The 25802-nt window shown below is 32.3% G+C and overlaps 3 protein-coding genes across 9 annotated transcripts; 1 reads left to right on the forward strand and 2 right to left on the reverse strand.

The window, feature by feature from the left end:
• Nucleotides 1-432: 432 nt before the first annotated feature.
• Nucleotides 433-2829, forward strand: LOC133671031 (DELLA protein GAI-like). The gene has a single exon (XM_062091647.1). It carries the CDS (start codon nt 708-710, stop codon nt 2568-2570), a length of 1863 nt encoding a protein of 620 aa, XP_061947631.1. The 5' UTR covers nt 433-707; the 3' UTR covers nt 2571-2829.
• A 6198-nt stretch (nt 2830-9027) lies between these two features.
• Nucleotides 9028-12191, reverse strand: LOC133671028 (uncharacterized). Its single transcript, XM_062091644.1, has 2 exons — nt 10304-12191; nt 9028-9419 (listed from the first exon to the last, which is right to left on the reverse strand). The coding sequence occupies exons 1-2, from the start codon at nt 10575-10577 to the stop codon at nt 9256-9258; spliced, it is 438 nt and encodes a 145-aa protein (XP_061947628.1). The 5' UTR covers nt 10578-12191; the 3' UTR covers nt 9028-9255.
• An 851-nt stretch (nt 12192-13042) lies between these two features.
• On the reverse strand, nt 13043-18634 carry LOC133670425 (protein PTST, chloroplastic). Of its 7 annotated transcripts, none has more exons than XM_062090918.1 (9): nt 18497-18634; nt 17753-17783; nt 16951-17260; nt 16054-16143; nt 14988-15056; nt 14221-14326; nt 13729-13817; nt 13482-13594; nt 13043-13384 (listed from the first exon to the last, which is right to left on the reverse strand). In XM_062090918.1, exons 2-9 carry the CDS (start codon nt 17770-17772, stop codon nt 13282-13284), a joined length of 900 nt encoding a protein of 299 aa, XP_061946902.1. In that variant the 5' UTR covers nt 17773-17783; nt 18497-18634; the 3' UTR covers nt 13043-13281. The 7 variants fall into 7 exon arrangements, with proteins under 7 accessions (XP_061946902.1, XP_061946901.1, XP_061946903.1 ...); XM_062090917.1 differs by having other exon boundaries at nt 18400-18534; XM_062090919.1 differs by having other exon boundaries at nt 18428-18530.
• Nucleotides 18635-25802: the final 7168 nt, after the last annotated feature.

The raw sequence follows: 25802 nt of genomic DNA on the forward strand, positions 1-25802 counted from the left end.
ATCTTAATGAATTTTTTTATTTATTATTTAGTAGCTTGAAGATTGGAGGAAACATGAATGTTTTTGGTTAAATAAATGGTACGTTTACATAAAATAAATTTATGCCCGAGATAATTTTAAAATGATTTTCAATTTTTTTAATAAAAAAATAAACAAACATGTCATTTCTGCTATAATTATTTTTATTATGTAAAAAAAAATAAAAAAATTCTATCATTTGTGCATACGTGGGGTTGAATATCCGGGGGGGTAATGCTCATGCCATGTTTCAATAATTAATATTTGATGCAAAATCTAAAGTTTTACTAAAACAAGAAATTAATTTAATTAATTACTAGAGATAGAAAGGAAAGAGAAGAATAGATTTACCATCACTTTCACAAACCCAAAAATAAATAAATAAATGAATAAATAAAATAAAGGACAGGGAAAAATAATGGCCATCTCCATTGTTCCTCATCCCTTCCACTTTCAGCCCCCTCTTGTTCTTTGGTTGGACCTCTCATCCATCACACCAGCTGCCTATCATTTCTTCACAAACTTTTCTTTTTCTTAAGAAAAGAAAAAAAGAAAAAACAAAGCAAATAAACTCATAATTCATCTCCCATGTCACAACCATAACACCAAGCTATGAAATGAAACCATAAAGAAACCCTCCCTATCTTTCTTGAACCCTTTTCTTTTGCAATCAAGAAAAAACACCAAAAATGAAGAGAGAACATCAAGAAACCATTGGTGGTGCTGGGAATTCTATTGGCAACAAAGCTGAATCTTCTTCTTCGTCAATGGCAACCGGGAAAGGAAAATTATGGGTTGAAGATGATCAAGATGCAGGTGGCATGGATGAATTACTTGCTGTTTTGGGTTACAAAATTAAGTCTTCGGAAATGGCTGATGTAGCTCAAAAACTTGAACAACTAGAGATGGTTTTGGGTTCAGAGGATGGAATCTCTCATCTTGCTTCTGATACTGTCCATTACAACCCTTCAGATCTCTCTGGTTGGGTTCAAAGCATGCTTTCTGAGCTCAACAATCTACCTTCTCCTGATCTTGATTCATCTACTCTTCTTTCCAATAATCAAGATTCAAATCCTTCCACAATGACCTCTTTAGATTTCCCCAATAATTCTCAATCTAAAGCATTTGTTGACGACTCTGAATATGATCTCAGAGCAATTCCCGGCGTAGCTGCCTATCCTCCACAAGAATTCGATAAGAGCAACGATAGGAAGCGAATGAAGCTCACCCTAGTTGGGTCCAATACCGCGCCGACGCTAGCTGTGAATTCCTTACAATCTTCCAACTCGTCTTGTACTCCTTCTTCTTCTCCACAAGCAATAATGGCAGTTTCAGGTACTTTATCGGAGCCCACGAGACCTGTAGTCCTGATTGACTCACAGGAAACTGGGGTCCGTCTTGTTCATACCCTTTTGGCTTGTGCAGAGGCAATACAGCAAGAAAATCTTAAACTTGCTGATGCCCTTGTTAAGCATATTGGAGTACTTGCAGCATCTCAAGCTGGTGCTATGAGAAAGGTTGCCACGTACTTTGCTGAAGCTTTAGCTCGTCGAATTTACAAGATTTTCCCTCAAGATCACTGTCTTGATTCTTCATATTCAGATACGTTAGAGATGCATTTCTACGAGACTTGCCCTTATCTCAAATTCGCACATTTTACTGCCAATCAAGCCATTCTTGAAGCTTTCGCTAATGCAAGTCGAGTCCACGTTATCGATTTTGGCTTAAAACAAGGAATGCAATGGCCGGCTTTAATGCAAGCGCTTGCATTAAGGCCTGGTGGTCCGCCAGCATTTCGGCTGACGGGAATTGGACCGCCGCAGCCCGATAATACTGATGCTTTGCAGCAAGTGGGGTGGAAGCTAGCACAATTGGCTCAAACTATTGGGGTAGAATTCGAGTTTCGTGGGTTCGTAGCAAGTTCTTTGGCAGATCTTGAGGCGGAGATGCTTGACCTCCGTCCTCCAGAGGTGGAGGCAGTGGCTGTTAACTCAGTTTTTGAGTTGCATCGCTTGTTGGATCGGCCGGGTGGCATCGATAAGGTTCTTGGGTCTGTTAAGGCCATGAGGCCTAAAATCGTGACGATTGTTGAGCAAGAAGCAAACCACAACGGTCCGGTTTTTCTAGACCGGTTCACCGAGGCCTTGCATTACTATTCAAGCTTGTTTGACTCACTCGAAGGGTCCGGGGTGACTCCAACGAGTCAGGACCTGGTTATGTCTGAGTTGTACTTGGGGAGGCAGATATGTAATGTGGTGGCCTGCGAAGGGGCTGACCGAGTTGAGCGACATGAAACGTTGGCTCAGTGGAGAACTCGGTTCGATTCGGCTGGGTTCGACCCGGTTCATCTCGGGTCGAATGCCTTTAAACAAGCTAGCATGTTGTTGGCCCTCTTTGCTGGGGGTGATGGGTATAGGGTAGAGGAGAACAACGGGTGTCTCATGCTTGGGTGGCATACTAGGCCACTAATTGCCACCTCCGCATGGCAGCTTGCCGCAGGAGATTCAAGATTACGAGTAAACTCAGCTGAGTTCGAGCTACCGAGTCAATGAAAACTCAGGAACCCTTGTGAATTTAGTGGAGTGAAATGGTTGTGAGTTGATGAGGGTGCGAGTGAGACTTTAGACTTGGAGGTTAAAAGGTAAAAGTGAGAATCCAACACCTCTCGGTCAATTTTTAATTTTTTTTTTTTTAATTTCATTTGCTTTGAAGACCTCTTCCATGTAGTTTCTTAGAATTTTTTTTTTTAAGAATCGAGATGTGTATCTATTTGTCAACCTTTGAATAAAATGGGTACTTCTTTTTATATAATTGCAAAGATTCTCAATTGGATCAAGAGTCCTTTTTCTATCTTCTTTTGCTTGGATGCCCTCGATTCCTCTCGGCCTGCATTTTCTTCGGACTAGCTTCTGATATTTCTAGTTTGGAAACGGTGGCATCCTTCTCCTTTGTCACCACCTCTGCATAAAGAAAATCCTCAACACCCTAGCTTGTCATGACTTTTAGTTTCGTGCGGCTGTGCGACGGAGATAAATTAGAGTGATCTTGAACCGTTCAATTTATTGATGCAAAGGTTTCTGGCAGCTAGATTAATTATGCCGGGGATAACTTTTTATTTTTATTTTTTTGACATGGACACCTTATCTAATTCGCTGTGTATTGATTCTATCTACTTCTAATTATAATTGTAATAGTGATATTTCTTTGCAATAAATGCAAATAAATCATTAAAATTGCTTGATAAATATACCAACCATGCCTTTGAAAGAATAAAAAAATATGTTCTAAACATGAATGATTAGTCGTTAGTGGAACAAGGGAGTCGCATGACCATGACATTCTGAGTTTGCCGCTAATCATAGATAAAGAAATACTCTTCCATTTTTTTAAGGTCGAAGCCTACTGATATAATATATTTTTATTAAAAGTAACTCAAAGAAGTGGCTTAATGATTAAGGAGATTTATTCTCTTCTTTGATTATTGAAATTCAAACCTTGAAACCATTGTAAAGAATAATAATTATTCATCTAAGTTAATGAGAGAGAGAGAGAGAGAGAGAGAGAGAGAGAGATGCAATTTAAAAATTACTAAAACAATTTAGTCTTGTTTCAATATATATATATATTTATGTTTAATGTTGCGAAGGTATTTTTTTTTAACTGCAATGAAATCAATTTCAGTCAAGTTGGTTTTATGTGAAGAGGTTTTTTTTTTTAATTAACGTGGTGTCCGGATTAATTTATGCGTATTTCGACTAATCACACGGGTCCTGAAATTAATAACAATATAAATCTATAATAATCATCATATTAGCAACTATAAAGTTCAAACCTGAAAATATAAAATAAAATATTTATTAATTTCATGCTTTTATTGTTAGATCACCTATTAAATGATTTTCTTTCCCGTTGTTAAATATTATTTTGAATGCGACATGCATGAAGAAGGGAATTACGAATTTTCTAAATGGATCTTTCATATTCACAGCCACGGTCTATAGACGGCACGCCAACCCAATGTGCTTATATATTGACTGTAGAGATGTCTAGATAATGGGATGGTAAGTATCCTTCCAGTTTTTGGATTAAAAGTAAAAATTAGACTTTATTATATGACTATTTGTACTAAGAAAACTAAAAATTAACATAAAAAATTCATAAAATTGTAATTTTCTTCGATATAATATTGTTATTTATTTTAATATATAGTTTGGGCTAATATTTTTCCATAGTTTCCCTGTTTGTGGATTGAATTGGTGGGATAGGTACCTTACTTCTTGGGTGGATATTAATTACTACGTCCTTTTAACCTTTTGAAGTGAATGTCTTATTCTTTGTTATCGTTCTCTATCTCTCTCTCTTTCTATTTCTTTTTATCCATACAAAAGCCTGTTTACAGGAGTATAATTAGATGGGGACACTACAAGAATAATAAACTACATATGGACCACCTTCGGTGACCAACATAAGGTCAAATAACAAATTTCAAAAAATTTTGAGGGTGCCTAGACACCAAGACAATGGCTAGTTTTCCCTGCCTACTATAGGTCTTTAATTACTCATACAAGAGAATTATTCCCAAGCTGTTGCTCTTCTATGATGAACTAAATGAGCGTTGTAGTGCTTGGAATGATACGTTTAGTTGGTAAATGAGTTTCTTTTAAAATCACATTGCTTTAAAACTTGAAATGGCTTGATAAATCAACCGATTTGTGATCTCAACGGGTATAAATCGAAGAAAAATTAGAAAAAATAAATTGTGTTAGAACCATCAACTATCTGAATCTGGACAGACATTTCTCAACATGAATTTATTAAAAATTGTGCTCACATGGAATCTAGCTACCCATATATATATATATATATATATATATATAGACACACACACACACACACACACACAGCTCACGAAGACCCTAAAATCCAAGCAGGAATGACTCCACTTAGTTAAGAAACTTCAATATCATCCCTAGCTAGGTATGAAAAACATGTTCCAGTCGTGCTAGGAAACTAGGGTTAGATCTGAAATCAAAAAGTTAAAGATGCCATTTGGTCTACTGCTAGCATCAAATGGGAGCATGAGGACATGTTGAGGCAATCTCTAGCTAGCTTCATTATGAAGATGGGAAAAAGTAAATATAGTTGGTGTTAAGGTTATCCGATAACCAATTATTATGGACAGCAGTAGGGGAAAAGCTATCGTTAAAATGAGTAAGCAGCAGGGAAAATAACAGATCATAGGGTTTTGGGTTAGGTTTATCATTTTATGAAGATGTGTAGGGACGAGCTTAAGTCTATCCTAAGATAATAACTTGCCACTGTAACTTGGCATAGTTATAATCAGTTGAGATAACGATTTGATCAACTCGAATTGCTCTCAGATAAAAAAAGTATTAAACACCAATTATTTGATAAAAAAGAAGAAGAATTAATTACAAGAACCCACATTCTTTAAATATGGCAGACCATTATTTCGTGGTAGCTACAGGGCATGAGGTCGCAAAGATTCTTTGTGTTGTTGATGCAGGTATGATTTTACTGTAGCCAATCACACACCAAAAATCCAATACATCTTCCCTTGCTAGACTGTACCTGCATATTATATGATTTGAGTTCATACCAACATTTCTCTTCTTAATTTTTGATTTGGTATTTATAAATATGTAAAGCTAATTAATGTTATAAGAATTCCTGGTGCCTTTTTTTTTTTAAAGGCCGAAGGTAGCGTGAACCTTGACCTGGCAAGCATTAACTCAGGGCAATGTGTTGTACAGACAAGATGATACATATGATATGTCTTTAAATTTTGCTCTCGTCAAAGGTGCTTAGCTAGTTCAATGATCAAGTCCAGGTAACCTTTATGAAAGCTTCGATCTCTTAAATGAGAGGTTAATTAGCAAAAACATCTTAGAAAAAACTTAGTTATAAAAACCATGCCTTACCAGGTTGATATTGGATTAAAAAAATAAAACTAAAATATCATTGTTTTGATATTTTAAAAGAACCGAAACGATGTCGTTACTGGTGTTTTTAAACAATTTAAAAAACGAGTTTTAAGACAAAAGAAAAAACCTACGAATTAATCGAACCATTTGACTTGCCAATGAAATGTGTTTGACATAAAAGTTACTATCCCTATTCCCATCGGGGCAAAGCAAATGGCTAAAGACCAGTTGGCTAACTTTCAATCATGGGTGATTTCTTGCACCATTAAGACGAAGCCAAGTCAACATAAGATGGTGGCTTTGATAACCTTTTTCGCATTGAAGCCTTTGACACCATGATTAGTTAATGGGAAATCGTACCAGCACTAGCCATTTTCAACTTTTATCTGAATCTAATTCTACAGAACTCGCAATTAAGCGGGCATGGGGTCCCTATCTCTTTCTAGCAAGATCAGCAAACAAATTTATGGTGCTGGGCGTTTGATGTTGACTAGAGGTTCCATGTGTGATTTTGACAGCCTCCACCAACGAGCACTACACCACCTCCTAAGACCAGCATAAGGGCCCCCTCACTGCATGAAACCACCTTTACACCTCCACACATCAAGTGCCATGGCTTTTCAACAACTTACATGTAAAATCTTCTCTTTTTTCCCTTTAGTGTTTAGAACACTTTTCACCAATCTTTGCAGGGAATGCCCACCTTGATCAGAAGATGGGATTAGCTTTAATATAAATACGAATCCTCCTCCGCTACTATTGGAAAGCTAGTAATCATTACTATTATGCCATGAGACTCTAAACATGCCATGCCATGTAGGAATCCATGATTAATTAAGAGAAAAGGGAATGGTGATGGTGGTTGATTACGACTATTGGCAGCTCTTTGGTTGCGCAAGAGCCTGGATTAGACAATTAACAGCTACTAGTCAAATACAAATGAAGTGGTATCAATAAAGTTTCAAGCTTCTGTGGTAACAATGAAAAGATATAATTGTGTGGAATGTGACTCTTACCGGCATCAATTGTTAAAAATTTAAAATTTTATTAGATCGAATTCTACAAATTTTAAGTTCACTTAATATTTATATAATTATTAATTTTAAAATTTATAAAACTAATTAAGATATATATGATATATAGACTGGTTTGAATAACTAGATTAATAAAAAGGATTATTTAAAAATCACCTTTACACGTGTTTATATAAAATAAAAATAAACAGCAAACGTAGAGGCAATTATAGTTTTTAGGACTCTGTGTTCCATATCACCTTGGTGTTTGTGCTTTAAGAGTTGCAAGTGCTGTATACATATTCCAAGAGAGTTGTTATATGTATTAAAAATATAAAATTAAAAGAGGAGAAAGTTAAGATTTTATTAATATTGCATTGAAAAAATAAATTTAATTTAAATAAAAGAGATTATTTGTAAGTTAAACTGAAAAGAAAATAAAAATAATATTATGTCCTTAATAAATAATAAAATAAAATAAACCTACATTTCTTAAGAATATATACATTAAACCATTCGTGACCTCCTTACATATGCACTGCCGAAATTTGTACACCATAATTACTTTTACCAAGAATGAATCCTATAAATCGGTTCTTCGCCAAATTTGTTTCGAATGAACCCTCTTTTTTTTCCGGCCTTGGATTTGAAGCACGGAGGGAAGGATGTGTGGATAACAGGCTCCCGGAATTTGAACACCTCCATGGGCTTTTCAATGTCACTATTCTTTTTAATGGGCCTTCATGGGCTTTCGGGATAGTGTTTTAAATGTTTTTAGCCCAATTATGATTTGGTGTTAGTATTTTTAAATCTTATTTCCAAGTAATTTAAAACTCATCTTCCAAAATAAGGTATTTTTTTCCCATATAAATAAAAAAAATTATATTTTCTATATGATGTGGATTTTAATACAATAACTACGAAAACATTATTACAGTTTAATAATCATAAACCTCTTCCATATTATTTAACTCCTCCAAAACATAAAATATAATCTATGGTTAGAGTTTATAATCGATCAAATTGATCACTTGAGATAAGTTTGTTACTTTGTTAGAAGATAATTCAAGTGTAAAATGCAAGAATAACCATAGCTCCCTTCACCCTTCTTCTTCTCCTTCAATTCTCTCCAAAACCTTTACTTTGATCTTTCTTAATTCCTAGTGTGAATATGTTTTTCTTTTTCAAAATCTTTTTTTTTTTCACTTTTAACCATCACTTCTCTAACTTGTTAAGGTGACAAGAGAGAAGAAGAAAAGAAGAGAGAAAAAACACTCATTTTCTTTATTGACTGCACCATTAGGATATATTTTTGTCATAAAGTAAGACATGTTATGCTCTTCAATGTAGAAAAAAAACAATTAACTCATGCTCGGGGACCAAAAGTAAGCAAGGCCCGTAAGTTCTATGACTTATATGTTTTTTTTAGAAAAAAAATTTAATTCAAACTCTCCTTTTTTATGTATTTTTAAAAACTTTTTGATTAAGACCCTTTCTATTTTTTAGATCATTAATTGTTCAATTAAATAAAAAATAGATTTAAAAAGACAAGATTATTAAACTCACAAGGGACATGACTTAGCTTATGGGTTGAATATGTTAACCTAGTTTGACTCAGATCTATTAAAAATATCATTATTTTAGTTTTTTTTATTAAAAAAACATTAGATCGATTTCATTTTATTTTTGTTCAAAGCAAATAGGATTTTTGCTTGATTAGCCAAGTTATCGTTGTGCTAATATTGATATTTATTGGCACGTATAAGTTTTATTTAATTTTAAATCAATATTTTTTTTTGTTGCTAGAAACTTACAATAACAACAGTTGTATTTTTTCTTACACTAAAAAAAATCTTAATTCAACCCGTAACAAAACGCTGGTGAGGTGAGGTAACTAGTATTCTTAGAACCGTCCCTTTAGATAAAGGACCGCTTAAGATCACCAGCAAACAAAATTAAAGAATCAAGAATATTAGAATATAAAAACTAACATATATGTGCCAAAGATGCCATTCGTTGTAATTAAACTATTAAGACAGACATTATTGGAATTGTATAAAGAGAACAAAAGCTTTCAATATTGTGGCAGAATTGTCTTTAGTATATGCCCCAGAGAAGCATCAAAATATAAATTAATTAGGGTATGGCAGGAGAGCTCACACCTGGCCACAGATCATAATGACTACAGGCATTTATTATAAGCTTACAAGATGCTTGGTTCGTACTTGTTCTTAATTGCAATATTGAAAATGAATTGATTTAGTTTAGGAGACTATATTTTAGAATTTAAGGACTTGTTGAGCCATGATCCATGCCTTCCAGCCAGATGGTTTTTTGGCTATGATCTCGGCCCTCTCTTCTGTTGTTTCTTGCTGCACCTGTTTCTTGCACAGCACAAAATTCCTTCCCTCGTGAGAACCTATTGGTTCCCATGGATTCAACGCTAAATGAAACGAACACCAATGAATTATATATCATAATGATATATATAAATAATTAGATCCCACCCATTAGTTTGTTAACCTGATTAAATTAAAAAAAAAACACTGGCATATAAATGAAATTAAATCCACGAAACACCAAATTATAAGAATTATGAATATATTTTACGGTTGAAGCCATACATATCAGATTATGGTAATATTTCAAGTCACAAAAACAACAACATTGTTTTAATTTTTTAAAATAAAATAAAGTTGTTTTAAACAAAACAAAAAAATTCATTGGAATTGACCCAACAGGGTTTAACCAGGGTTTTGCTTGATTTGATTATTCAAATTGGTTTGAAATGAAATTCAACCTGATCTATGCTCTGGGTCAACGGATTTCCAAAAAGATTGGGTTTAATAAGTATTGTTGGAGAATATTTTACTAGACATGGTTGGGTTAGTTTTTAAATTGGTTTGAAATGAAACTCAAATTAATCCATGTTCCGAGTCAACGAGTTTCCAAATAGGTTGGGTTTAATAATTATTTTTATAGTAATTTTTACCGTAGAAAAAAGAGATCAAAACTGGCAAAAAAGGAACACAATGTAACACTATTGATTTAGTAACACTCATGATGATCGAACCAATATTCGAATTCATAAAAATTAATTAGTTCCTCTTTCTTATGCATGAGAAGATATCCAAGTAATATCAAATAATAATTAAAAAGATAATAAGACTGAATTCAAGGCAGAAAAAAGAAAGAACAAATTTATAAAAGAACAACGAAAGAACACCCTCCCTCTAAATAAAACTATCTACTACTTCTAAGGAACGTGAAATGATATATATTTTTTTGTTAGTGATAAGATTTTAAAGAAAGGGTAAGTGAAAATACCATCTGAAGCTGCATTTACACAGTACAGAAGGAAGTTACTGACATCAAAGCCAAGAACTGGTAGCCGGCCTTCACGAGCATAAATCTTTAGAGCAGTGCTAATGACCCCAGAAACAAGATCATCGCCATTAACCACAACCCTTATAGGCCCTGCACTACCAAGAAAACTGATACTTATCAAGAACCTGTTCTTTTTATCATCACCTTTCTTATTGTTCTTGTTCTGCTTATGTAACAACATTTTCTCGCTCACATTTCTCTTCGATTTTTCCATTTTTCAGCCTTCCTTTAATTAAAAAAAAAAAACAAGATGGTTCAAAGTAGGAAGAAAGAAGCTAAGGGTATTAAATTAAAAGAAAAAAAATAAAGTAATTTAATCTTGTGTGGTTTTCTTCGGGGATCGAGGCCGAGGCTGAGGCAACGACTGTACCAGACTAGTTTGCTGGAGCCAAAGTGGCAAATAAGCGCGTGAAAAGAGCATGCAAAAGCTCTTTGAGAAGAAGGAGTAGAGAGAAAGAGCATCAAAATAGTTATAGAATTTATTTCAACCAGTCAAGAAGGAATTGATAAAAGATGAAGAAGACAAGAGTGGTGTACATTGAGGTTTCCTTTAGAAGAGAATATAAGCAGAGGAATAAGGAGGAGTAGGGTTTATTAATAGAGAGACAAGAGAGTTTTCTTTGTTTTTTGTCAAATTTTTTTATAAGCATCGGTAGTGTGCTTCGCTATGGTTGCTGCTTTACGTGGATCTGTTTTTGTGCCCTTTTGCAGGCTGTTAGGGTTGCATTTTCCTCTCTTTCCCATGAAAGAAATCAAAGAAGTTACACGATGAGTACTCTTGTAGTTTAGTAAACTGTATCAGTGCTTTAGTTCTTAGTTTTTTTCTTTTTTTTTTTAACAATATTGAGTTGATTCTTCTTGTTTTTGATAATGTTGTTCTTACTTCCAATTACAATACAGAGAGACATTTTGGAATTTTCCTATTAACACATATTGAGTTTATTAGTTTCTAGTTGTTTTCCTTCAATTGTGTTTTCCATGCCCCATTTTTACGTATTTTATTTTATTTTTATGATGATAATATAAATGATAAGAGAAGGATAAAGAATTTAGGGAGTGAAATAAAAAGAAAAGGAGAATTAGGAACTAAGAGAATAAGGAAATAAGAAGAAATAATTAGAGACATGTTTAATTTTTTATTTATTTATTTATCATGTATTAACATTTTCAATTTGATTTTTATTTTTTTGATTTTTGATTTTTTTTCTAGTTCTTTTATAAAAAGTTTTATTGTTTTAAATTTTACTCTTCAATCCAAGTTTATAGTATGTTTTTTATATTCTTATTTTTTTGATATTTTCTCTTTTGTTAATCTTTTTGTTTTTTTCAATTTAATTTTCAAATTGAAAATTTATTATTGCTTTTTAATTTATTTTTTATTTTAATTTAACCTTTATTATTTTTATTTTTTTGTGTAATTTTTTCCCGATTTAATTTTTTAACATTTTATTTTTTAGGGATTGGGTTTGAAGATTTTTTTTATATATATTGTTCTTAATTTAATAACATAAATCACGAGTTTAAAAAATTAATAAAATTAATAGAAGGTGATATTTTTTTCTGTCTTATTATCTTTTCTGTCGCTTAATATTATAACCATAACTATATCCATTTGAAAATAGCAATAACGATTGCTTATCCATTATTTAATATATTTGAATTTTTTATTATCATATTTCAACCATCAGATATACTCATTTGGATAACCGTTAACCATCCACATGTTTTTCAAAGAAAAAACTTATCATAACTATTTTTATTTTTTTAAGTCAATAATGTAATAAATTTGATTAACCATATGTAAATAAAATTATTATTAACATATAACCATATTATTAACATCAATAAATAAGTTAAAGAACAACAAGATATACATATAATTGTATATACACTTAATATATATATGTTTGTGTTTCGAATCCAATGCAGTTTGGAACTAGAAAATTAAAATTGTTGATATGTTTATATTAAAAAAATAAAAATTTTTAAAAAATATTTTAATATATTTTCAAGTAAAAAATTACTTTCAAATATTATTTTAGAGTTTAAAAATTATTATATTAAAGTTTTTTTAATGTGTTTTTTTTATAATCTTGATGTGTTGATATTAAAAAAAACAAAATCTAAAAACAATATTTTAATATATTTTCAAGTAAATAATTATTTTTAAATATTATATTAAAGTTTTTTTAATATGTTTTTTTTATAATCTTGATGGTTGATATTAAAAAAAAATATTTTAATATATTTTTAAATAAAAAATTATTTTTAAAAAACATTTCTCACCACAATACAAATTTATTTAATTTATGTGGCACATTGGATGTTGCACTTGGCATCTTCTGATTAATGTCCTAGAGCATAACATAATGGACAGATGCAAAAGAGATAAATTTGTTTAGTTGAAAAAATACTGACAAAAATATAAAAATAAATATATTTATAAAACAGTTTTAAACTAGATTTATAGAATGAATTTATATACTTTCAACATGAAAAAATACATGAAAATATATCATTTCTATCCTTACCATCTCTATCTTCATTTTGTTTTTTGGGTACCGAAACAATAATCAAACACCCGAATATTTGAGTACGGCACCGTCGTTGGAGGATTTCAAGTAAAAATTGCGGGTAAAGTTTTCAGCAAGTAAATACTGAAAGTTTATATCCTGTATATTTGTAATAATGGTATCATATTCCATTGATGAATGTTGTCCAAACTTATAGCTAAGCATCCATAAATTGAAATAATAAAGCAGAGACTGGTTCAAGCATTCCTTCACGTTTATTCTTATGCACTTCAACTACTTTTTCCAGAAATCCTTTTTCAGATACCTTTCCATTTGAGCTCCTAGCTCGAGTTAAAGAAGCTTACTAGGATTTTTAGAGAACCAAAATGATCAGTGTACCTCAGACTACTCAACAATTAGCAAGTTATTTTCTGTTAGTCCCTCGCCAATGGTGGGATATTCAGGAGACAGCTGCCAATCTCCATCCACCAAGAACTTGATTTCATACCTTCAACATTGAAAAACAATGGGGGTCAGGACACACGAAGAAAACTGAAGAAGATTTGATAACAAAATAGAATTCGGCTTGCTCAATAGAATCGCACCTTCCAGGTCTGAGCATTAATGTTGCCGAGAACTTAGTAAAAGAACCATCATACTCTGGTGATAAGTGCTCCCCTTGACTCCAGCCATCAAAGGAGCCCATTACTTGTACACTCTGAAAATAGATGAATCTTTATGAGAGGAGGTTATCCCTCCACCAAATTCCTTTACATTACTCAAAATATTTTGAAATCCAGATTTGTCGGTATAATTTCTTAGGAATATGAAGGTGGTTTCTTGCATTCTCACCTCTGCCATGCCACACCAGAACAAGGATACCTCCTTGGATTTTGCAGCATCCACATCCTTTATTTGCTCCTTCAATTTTTCTTGGAGAACTTTACAGCAACATAAACGCCAATTGAACTTTTGTGAGGAAAATGACGGAAAAGCCTCAGTAAAGCAAAAGCATCAAAAGAAATAGTAGAGCTACATTCATTGTGTTAAAAAAAAACTAAGATGGTTGTCTTGAGACGTAATTACATGCTGGTTCACAAAGCTAAGCAACACAACAAAGTTGACCTTAAAACATGCATGATGCACCTAGCACCATGTGCTCAAGCCACAAGAAACTGAGGAAATTATAAAAGGAATAACCTTAAATTTTTAAGATTTGCAATTTGACCTTGCTTGCAAGACTGCTGCATTGCACTTGCCATGCATTTGGAGAAGCCACAAAATTTACTTGTTCAAAAGGACCAAAATTACAATCATAAAACATGCATGCAAAAAGCTATGTACCTCTTAAGCGTGAAAGCAGGTGAGATTGTACGTATTTCCCATTTATCTTTCTTGACCCTTCTGGAATTTCATATTGAGCCATTTCTTCTGACAGCGTGACCAAAGCCTGCCCATCAAAAGAAAAAATTAGAGCACTTCTATATTTGGTTGACATCACCAAGATATGGAAAAGGTACATGGAGCCTTTTAAGATTCACAATATCTGATTTATAGAGGGAGCACGTGCAGCTAATTCTGCCTAAATCCATTCAACAAAGCTTTTAGATCAACCAATTAGACGCTTTGATCTGTATTCAGCAAAATGCAAACAATTATGGTTCTGAAAATATAAATAACCAAACTACTAAAATAAGCCCTTTGCTCGTTCCAAAGTAAAAGAAGATCCTAAAGAACTTCTGCTTGAATTACTAACAAAATACATGTATAATAGAGCTTTCGAGCAATAATGCCCATAGAGGCTTAGACTACTCGCACACAAAACATAATGCTAACCCAAGACTGGGCCATATCCCTAACCACTGATTGTTGAATTGCCTGGATCAGAGCCATCCATACAAGAGTGGTTTGAGGGACAGGTATGTCACGCATCCACAGTTCGAGGAGTGCGACACTTTTTTATTGCTGGGGACACTGACTCATGCTATACATGGTAATAAAACATCAGCAGTTCTTCAATAAGCTTCAGGTGAAGAAAAAGGAGATATTTCTCATATGAGAAATGGGAGATTCAGAAAACGAGACAATTGTTCAAATAGTCCACTGTTAACCTGAATTTCAAGTTCCATCACAGCAAGTTCACTTTTGAAGTTTACCAGTGCATCCTCCATTACATGCAGCTGCAAATTTATTATTTAAAAAAAAAAAAAAACAGAGGATGTTAGACCAAAGGCTTCGTACAACGACATCCCACTAAAAACACAGCTTTTCAAAAATATTAACATTACTATTATAAATTATAACTTTGATTTTTATGAAAAATATTTGTAATCTTGATATATTTGTTTATGAAAAACTTGTCTTCGTTTTCAATAAATGAACATGTTTTTCAATTTTTTAATGGAAAAGAAATATTGGAAAAAGAAAATAGATTTTTGTTACTAAACACACACTAGTTTTCCAAATGCAAAAAAATATTGTATTTAAATAAGTTTCAGTTTTTTAAAAAATTAGAGCATTATTCTATTTCTTAACATCTTCTATAATTTGCAGAGACTATATTTCCTCTGATAGCATCGATTAATTTACCATGTATGACACGATGATATTCCAAATTGCACCCTCTTTATTGATGTAATTCTGACAAAGGAACCAAAGGTTGTATTTATTGAAAGTTTTCAGATAGGTATTCTGGAGTCCAGAGTACTTGGGATATGCAGAAATCTAGCATATGCATTGCAACTTTAGAGATACACAACATATTGAAGGGGTTGTTTGTCTGTATGGAGCAGGGGTGTCAAAGTTAACATTTTTCAGTACCTAGTGTCATCATGCAAAGGGCAGGGCCAGGGGGCAAGTGAGTAGAGAATAACAACTTTTTATGATAGTTAAATGGAGAAAAAGGATCCATCCAAATGAGCCAAAACTTTTGGGACAGGGATTTACTTGTGTCGAGTATTGGGGCATGATAAAAAAAAAAAAAAGTACATGACAACTGCAACAAGATGGCAAATCATCCATCAAAGTCAGACCATGAATGTGTTATAGTCCTGATATCAGATATAAATCATATGCAGCAAGAATGCAAGCAAAACCACCAACAAAATGCATAAGGAATTTTTATATATAACATCAGGTTTTCCTCCTAAACATACCCAAGTTTCCACATATACAAACCTGTCGTTTGAGAAACCGGTTTTGCTGATTTGCTTCACTTAGTTTTTTTGCAAGGTTTTTTCTCTGAGAATCAAGCAGCAGTGCCTTCAACTGTCAAAAACTATAGAATATCAGTCCACGTTTCTTTCTCAAAGGATAGACCACAACCCAGACATTTTTTTTCTTCTTATAGTGCATGTCAATTGGCCTAACAGAGTCCACACTTGGCAATTTCATTGTTATACTGTACTAAAGATTACAGCTACGACCTTAGCAGGCATATTCAATTTTGGCAGCACCAGAATTTCAGGAATGAGGTTAATGTCCAGCACATCCTGATGAAAACTAACGTCCAATTTCAAATGAAGCAGAGCTATAGCAAGAAATAGAACTTCACATGTAAATTGAAGAATATGGCAAATGAGACAGAACAAACAAAATAATAATATCAATGCTCATGTCAAATATACCAATATAATTTTACCCAGCCAAAGAAAGAAACATCAAAATGGAAGCTACTAAATTATTTGAGGTCAACACACAATCACATGCTGAACATAATTAAAAGCAGTTTACTCCACTCGATGTTTATGAGGATGCCAGCAAGTGTACACTATTGGCTTCTATGCTTCTCATGTTTTCATTTAATTGTTGCATTGCTAGGAAGTATGCAATTAAAAGTCTTCAAGGAACAGATGCCAGTCCAACCTTGAAAGATATTCGCTCTCTATTTATTTATTAATTTATTTATCTATGGTTCAATGTATTGATCATTGAATTCTAGGGGTATAGAAAGAGAAGGTCTCGATTGGAAGAGAATGCTAGTTGCTCCATGCCCGTTTACTGTTTCAGCAATGACAAAACTCTGTAACTGATATTATCAAACTTTACCAAACAGAAGTGAAAATGTGAGCTCACCTCATCACTGCTCAATGGTTGATCAAGAGGCTCTTCTGGTAAATCCTCGGATGAACTCCCTTCATCATCTGAATAGTCTTCTGGCTGTTCTGACGAAGATTCCTCCAAACTAACAGGCATGGTATATGTTCTCCACAATACATTGCTCATCCAATTTTTCCTAGCAGAGCCCCAATAAGAATGAGCAAAACTTAGGTTGCTTGGTTTAATGGTGCAGCCAAACACATGATAAGGAAGCTTATGGATGCTTTCCACATCTAACATTCGTGAATTCCGTGAAAACCATGGTACTTGTTTGCCAATACAACACCTATCACCAATCATAACAAAGCTAAGCATGGTCAGGAAGAGGTAAACTACTCTGAAATGCATTGAACAATAGGGAAATGAGGTGACAGCTACAGAAAAATCAAACAAAAGGGGGTGCGAACAAAAACATTGGTAACTGGCAGAAAAAACTTGAGTCCTTTTCTGCAGTTTAAAAGCAAAGAGAAGAGGTTGCCGATGTAAAACATTCTCGGCATAGCAAATCTGAAATATCCTTTTTGGGCAATTGCCAACAGTTTCAACTTTTTGAATTGGAAGATCCTATCCACACATAACAGTTGGCTTTGTCTCCCCTCTTTGCCGTATCAACTTAAAGATGCTATTGTAATCTTGGTAAGGGCATGGCAGAAAGCATCTTATCGAGAAACTATAAGCCTATCATACCATGATCATAAGCTCAGCTTAATTTATGACATCAGTTTTTCTGAAAAGGAAAAGGTAAAATAACTGTAAAAGGTCAATCAGGAATGCTTACCTTGTAGTGCCTATCTCCATGTTGAAGGGTCCTGTGGTAAGGAAAGGGAATAGAAAGTCCAACATTAGGAGGAACTTCATTCTTCTTGAAAGATTAATAAATCATAGCACAAGCAATAAAATAAATCATGCTTCCCCATTATTTAATCATACAATAAATGGTTACCTATAAAAACTTAAGATGCACGGTCACACAATCATTTCTACATCCACTGGATATGCACCTATCCTATTTGATGAAAATCCTCAAAAAACTCTATTAAACTCATCAAGACAAAACCCATTTTCATATCATGAACCCCCATGCTTTGGTACATTCATTGGATTCGATCATAACATTTGAATCCTCACGGCGCGCTTCAAAACATTTCTCACCTCATACATTAAATATAACTAATGGCCGACACAAAGAGAAGCCAAAGGGAGTTCAAGACTACAATTATCCATCTTCCAAAACAGAAGGGGAGCAGAAAAACCCACTTTCCCAAATCCAAGAAGTGCTTCGTATTGCTAAACCACAAAAATACTAGAATTAACTAGCAAGTCTATTTACACAGAGTCGCAAATTTCAAAACAAAACACATAGAGCGGAAACATCAAGCGAACACAACAATAGAATCATAGTAACATTTTGCATAAAGATTCAACCTTTCAACAGGAAAAATCATGGGTTTACATTAATACATGAATGCATTGAAGTGTACTACGTAGAAAAAAAAAAAAAAAAAGAATGTTGGCTGCTCACTAAGCAAAGCAAAGCGGTCTTGAGGATAGAAAGTGTGGATTTTTGGGTGGCAGAGAGAAGGGGAAAACCGTGCATCTTGACACGTGTTATAAAAAATTTTAGTCCACGTTTCAAGTCAAAAGGGGTTAGAGGTTTTGATTCACCAATCACTTGATAAACATCTGGATTCTTTTTATGGGCTTTTGGTCTAGTTTTTGACAAATGGATGATTTGGTTACTTGTGTAGCATCTCCACACTTTGATCTTGAATTATTATAATCTTTGTCAAATGCATTGAGATTCAAAAGAATTTCATTTTGACGTTGGGATACTTTTTATTATTCCTTGTATAATTATTTTTTATTGTATCTCTTTTATAATTATTAAGATTAAACGAAAATTTTAAAATGAGTTCAACACATAATTTGATGAAAACAAACATAAATTAAACTCGTAGCAATGCAAATTGTTATTCCATACACTTTCTTCAATATCATATCATTCTTTTTCTTTGCTTGATACTGCAACATTTTCTTTAACAGGCTTCCTATACCATCGGCAATTTCGTGACATATAGCCTTTCTCGTCATCATCTTTGATATCTGTGATCATCTTAGTTATCTTCTTGTTGTTGATGCCGTTCGGTTGGATTTTATTTTTTTAATGATTAGATATTAGTGAACATTAGTTATTTGACCTCCATTCCCCGCGGATTATATTTTTTTTCAATAAAAAAAATTGAATTTGTGAGCTTTTTTGACATCTTTTTTACATAAAATAATGAAGTGTTAATAAAATAATATGCATATAATTAAATAAATCAAAATTATTTATATCAATGAATAAAAAAAATCATTAACAATAACTAAAAACATAACTGGAAAAATCAAGTGACAGGTATAGATCAAGATATTTGATTTTATAATAATGGGCATTTACTTTGTTGTGTTTAATGAATCTGTTTATTAAAATAAATTTTTTATTTAATCAAATGATAGTAGAAATAAACACATATATGAAATTAATTAAATAAAATCAAAAATAAAAAAATCTCATGCAAGATTGCACTTATTTTTTATATATATATAACATTAAAAAATTATAGATGAATTAAAATAATCTCATAAAAACTAAATACATACAAAATAATTAAAACACAATTGATATTTAAAATAAAGCTAATTAAAAAAAACAATAAAGAGGGGTATTAACTTAAATATAATTTAAAACATTAATTAAAAAAATACATATAACAAAGCATCAATTTCTTTTTGAAAGGAAAATTCAGAATAAAGAAAGAAAGATAGATAGTATGAAAGAATGAAAGAGGTCAAGTGTTATTGGGCTAGAAAGAATCTAGGCATGTGGACCTTTATTTTTTTTAAAAAAAATGCCAATAAGACGGGAACATGTTTTCTTTGGAAAAAAAAGCTAAACGATACATCATATGCTGAGACAATTAGATAACACGTCATATGCTTTTCCCCATATTCAGCCTGAAAAATCAGCGTTCACCTTTTAACCTAGTAACCTATTTTTCAATACATTTTTTTTTACCTAAAACAACTATAAAAGATTCTAAGCAACTTAATAAAGTCATTGATTACCTTAAACAACATAAAAAACTACAAAAAAACTCGAAATTAACATGAAAAAAAAATCTTCTCGAGTATAGATATGTTTTTTAGGCAATTTTAAGGTGAAAGAACACCAAAATAGAACTCCTCTCACCAAATAGAACATGTTAACACCAAGATTGACTATTTTAATGGTCGAGATTGATGTTAACATTGATTTTCTCTCTCTAGCTCTTAAATTCAATGATCTCACCCTCTTTTCTCTCTCAAAATAGAGGCTAAGAAATAATAAAAATAAACTTTTGAAAAATTAAATTGCAAAAAAATTAAGGTAATAAATGGGTATAATTTGAAGAGTTGGAGGACTAAACCAAACTTTTCATGGGAACTTTGAACCCATCACCTATTTTTTGCACATTTCTCACATTGGTTCTTCTTTCAATCTTGTCATTGATCAATAAATTTGAGTCAATTATCCTTTAATTTGACTCCAAAAGGAAGCAATCATGCATGAAAAAAATTTTTGTGAATAAAAATAAAAACATAAAAAAATTAAATAGTATGTCCATAGTGAAATGTGAGATAATGAATAATATTCTTATCTATAATAAAAATATCACATCTTTTAATTTTTTTCTATCATTATTAATAAATAAAATAGTGGTCAAAAGAGACTAGAGGTTCCATATGGAGTTAATAAATCCGTGAATAACAATTTAATGTTAACCATATCCATTAAAGTTGACCAGCTTAATAGGTCGATCTAATAACTTGGCAAATTAGAGTTTGACTCGGATTATTTCATTTCTAATTATTTTTTATATTGACTTGATCTTATTGGAATGACTTAATTAAATCTAATCCAATCTTGACCAGATTAAAATTAAAGAACAAAATCGTTTTGAATAAAAATAATAAACTTGGGTTGATCCAACAATTAATTCAAGTTCTAAATTATATAAGACTTTAGACTGCTTAGACAACTATAATTTTAGATCATGTTTGAGATTGTTTTTAATTAAAAAGATAAATTTCATTAAATATAGTCATGATCCATGATATAGAGTCTCATAAAAGGTACTAGGATTTATCAATGTGAGCTCTAATTTTCAACCTCTTCATTCATTTATATGGTTCTTTTTTTTTATATATATAACTTAAAAAAACTAGAAAATAAGCAAACCAAATATGAAATAATTGAAACCATAAAAAATATCAAATTCATCACCAAATACAAGGTTTATTCAAATTATTAAATCAAAATATCAAAAATTAGAAAGCATTTAGGAACGCGGTGCAAATGGTGTTCCTAAAAAAATTTAATTTTTTTTTTGCTAAAATTTAATATGTTTTGTATTATTTTGATGTGCTGATGTTAAAAATAATTTTTTTTTTAAAAAAAATATCATTAACATGTATTTCAGCACAAAAAATTATTTAAAAAGTAACCGCTATCACACTACCAAACATATTAATCTCCTTCATGCTAAATCCATGTCTCCCATTGGAAAAGAAAGGCATTGATTAGTTGCAGTACTCATGTTAGAGATAACATGAAAGGAAAGCATACACTTGATAATTGATATAAAAACGACCGCCAATCAAGCTTTCGATTCAAAGTAGATTAGACCCATTTGGTCGTTTTACGAGATATCCATATCAAAACGGGTGTCATTTCTACAAAAGTAGAGACCAAACACATCATTTCAGAGGAGAATTCACATGACCCATTTCTAATAGTAATTGTGATTATAATTTGGTCTCTGGATCCCATTTGATGTACACATGTGAACAACTTTGGGACCTTGTGGATTTGATGCATTTACACGCCAGGAGAGAGTCACAGTCACACCATGCAGGATTCTCGCGCCAGGATGAGCACTAGGACTCATCCCTCCTCAAAAGCGGCCCCAAGGAGACCCACCCACGGGCCGAACCTGTGCATATCTTCGTGGGTCAACCTAGCTAGATCTCTGCCTCATCTACCAATAAAATAAATAGTACATACATTAAATACAGGTACACTCCAGAGGCACGTGACTTTCTCACTAGTGGGTGTTCATTACCAAAAAAAAATTATATATTAAAAAAATATTTTTATTTTTTAAGATTTACTTTTAATATTACCATAACAAAACAATTAAAAAAAAATCAATTAAAAAGGGAAGCCAAACACCGTCTCAACTCACTGAATTCCTTGTCCACTGGAATTTTCAGGGAAAGATCTTCATAAAAGAAAAGGTAAAAGAAACGGTGTTCATCAATTCTTGGTCTGCATACTTGCTGGTTACCAGATGCTCCCACCAACACGAGCTGCATGCCTACGTCAATCAAAGGAGACCCAAATGTAACGACTGGGTATACATATATATTTCTCATATTTCTTCCCTGAAGAAACCCTTTTTGTATAGTTGTTGAACTCAGTTGGAAGTCGTCCTCGTTAAGGTGTTGATTTCTGGGTTATACGGCTCGAGTTGGAGTAATCTAGAAAAATTTAAAAAATAAATTAGATTTTAATATAAAAATTAAAAAATAATTTATGTAAATGCAGCCTCTCTCTCTCTATATATATATATATATATATGTGTGTGTGTGTGTTGTAATAATAAAATTAAAATTTAAAAGATTATTTAAAAAATATTTTATTTCAAATTAGAAAGATATTATATTCTCCTTTAAATTAAAGTATTTAAATAAAAAAAATTTATTTCATATTAAAAAAACATTATTTTTTTATGAATATACAATATATATATTAATAGGTTTCCAATCTCATATTGAAAAAATAAAACTTTACTTTAATATTTATACAATGAATTTTTATATGGGTTGGTAGCCAACAAGGAAAGAGAAGTATGTTTGCATGTATAAGATTAGACTGAGTAAAAAAAAAAATATTTAATTGCCCCACGCTTGCGAGGCAATGACTACTTTTTATTCTCGATAGTCATTTGTTTTTTACCCTTAAAATAAAACCACTATTTTAGATGCTTTGTCTTGGGGAGCACCGATTAGATTTTCTTTTTCTTCATACTTGGCCAGACGCCGGGTCACCTGGGTCCTGCATCAACCTTACCATGGCATTTGATTAACATATTTGTTGGTGATAATGTAGTACCATAAATCATGCTCTATTGTGACAAACAAATTGCCTCATGGTTTAAAATGTAATTTGGGGAAGCATAAACAGATAGATAGAGAACGGAAAAATTAATCCAAGATGATGAATAAATAGAATTGATACAGAATGAGTTTCGAGAGTAGAGGTATTTAATCAGTCCTCTTGTACACTAACAGTCTTAATTATTTCTCTATAACAAGGAGTATTGTTGAATAGTTTGCATATTATTTCAGTTTAATTAGTAATTCACTCCCTGTTCGAGCATAGTACAAGTCACCGGAGACTGGAGAGGACACTGTTGGTGAGTGAAAAATAAAATAAAGAGATAAGATATAATGTACAATGTCAAAGAGACTTGTGCACAAATCCAACAGCTACATTAAATTGTTTTCACCAGATGTTTTTGTTCCTTTCTCCACATTTTTTTAAGGTGTTGTTGTCTTGTATCTTCGAGATACCCTTTTCATTGGGCATTAATCGTAATATATGGTCTTAATTTCTTTATTGTATCATGGCATGGTCCGTCTTGACCAAGCATGAAAATTAATGCAGGATTTTGTTGACTTTCTAGAGGATCAACTGGGTTCCTGTCCCTCTTAAAACACATTTACATCTGGTGAAATTCTTACTAGAGAAGGATTTATCCGTTGTCACGAGGTACGTATATGCTTATGGCCTCAATATTTTTCTCCAAAAATAAAATCAAAACATAGAAGATAATACCTGGAAAAACTTGAGAGAAGTCTTCCTCCTTTGAGGATAGTATTGATTGGGTTCTCAACCTATTTTTATCTCAATTAGATCCCTATTATGTCAATGAATTCCTAATGAGATCATCCATCCATCTGCTTTTTGTCAACAAAATTGTCGAGTAGACATGAAAACCGATGAAATGGCATTTTCTTTAGTGAATGGCCATCCAACTTCGATCTAGGTCTAGCTACTTCCCTACCGAGGAAAGTCATCAATCATACTCTCAGCAGCAGGCCTTTCTTTCCTAGTCTCTATATATTTACCATGCAACATTTCGAAAGACTCATATTAAATAAATCTCTCGTCTCTTGCTTTATTTTATGAAAGTGTATCATCACTACTGAGTTGAACATAAATTAACACGAACTGAGATATGGTTCTCTCTACCAGTACTTGTCTTTCTTAACTACGAGTCAGATTTAACCGCACTATCTCACATATCAGCTCGGTAAGGTCATGCCAGCAGAGTTCCGATCCTAGCTGACCCTATCCGAAGATCTCTTCAAACTTTGTTCGATTAGCATATAGTGTCTTTGCCTCTTGGGGTAAATTCTTCGTCACTTTCAATGCTCTCAATTCCCTTCTTCACCGAGACAACCTCTCAAATACACATTACGATGTTGACTCGTTTTTCTTTTCCGATTCCTCTCAATGAAATTTAGCCATATTGCTTTAAATTAACAATCTGGACTTTGGTTTATCTTCTAAAAAAAAAATAAAAAAAATCTGGACTTTGGTATTCTCACCATGTTCCAATGATCGTCGTCCGGCCATTAACACCGCATTGGCAGATAGTGAAAATTCATTATTCGAATCTCACTGTCACAAAAAAAAATTATTTTTTCCTTTCTTTTTGTCAAAAACAATATGGTTATATAGATAGAACTACAAAATACAACCCACTTATAGAAAATATAACGTTTTCAAACGAAATTCCCATTGTAATTGCACGTAGAAGGAAACATAGTTATAAAATTCATGGGTTAGTTGAGCTCGGAATCTATTTTTTAAAGCTTGGATTGAGTTCAAAGATATTGTACAATCAAATTCAATTAACATGATAGATTAACGTCAAACCAAATATAAATTAGACTTGATCAACACCAATTTTGTTTTTTTAAATAATTTATATAAAAAAATTAATTTAAATTGATCCGATGAATCATATCTAAGAATTATAATTTAAAATTAAAATATTTTCATATGAGAAACTAATAGTTAAATATATAGGCTTTCAATAAAACATTAATGATAAAAATTAAATATAATTAAAATCTCGAATGAGGTTTTTTTTTTATTTTTTTGTCATCAAAGTAAACCCTATTTTTAGAATGAGTGACCATATAAAAGTTTAAGAACTTGAAGAACACGGGGATGGGAAGGTCCAATCCCCAAAACTCCTTATTGGCCAAGTCAACCTCTCCATGAAGATCATTTAAGAGTTTGACATGATAAACGAGAAAATTTGAACGAATGAGTCTAAAATAGCGATAGCATTGCAGCTGCCGAGAATAAAACCTTCATGTTTTGGACGTGATAAATGTAAAAAAAAAAAAATCATCTTACATAAAAACTTGAGCTATAGATGATCTCACAAAGAAATATAATATTAAATAAGTAGACGAAGACCATGACAATATTTGACAATTTTTCACATTTTGTACCTTAAAACCCCAGAAAGAAATATGATCTAACATAGCATTGCAGCTTCTGAGAATAAGATCTTCATGTTTTGGACACGTACGATAAATGTCATAGAATCTTCTCACGCGGAAACTGGGATGATGAGATTTGAAGTTATAATTACTTGGTCAACACTTTGATATTACTATATTAAAAATCTAATTTAACTCAATAACTTAAAATCTATGAGATA

This window comes from Populus nigra, chromosome 13 (assembly GCF_951802175.1).
Source record: "Populus nigra chromosome 13, ddPopNigr1.1, whole genome shotgun sequence".
Classification (NCBI taxonomy): Eukaryota; Viridiplantae; Streptophyta; class Magnoliopsida; order Malpighiales; family Salicaceae; genus Populus; species Populus nigra.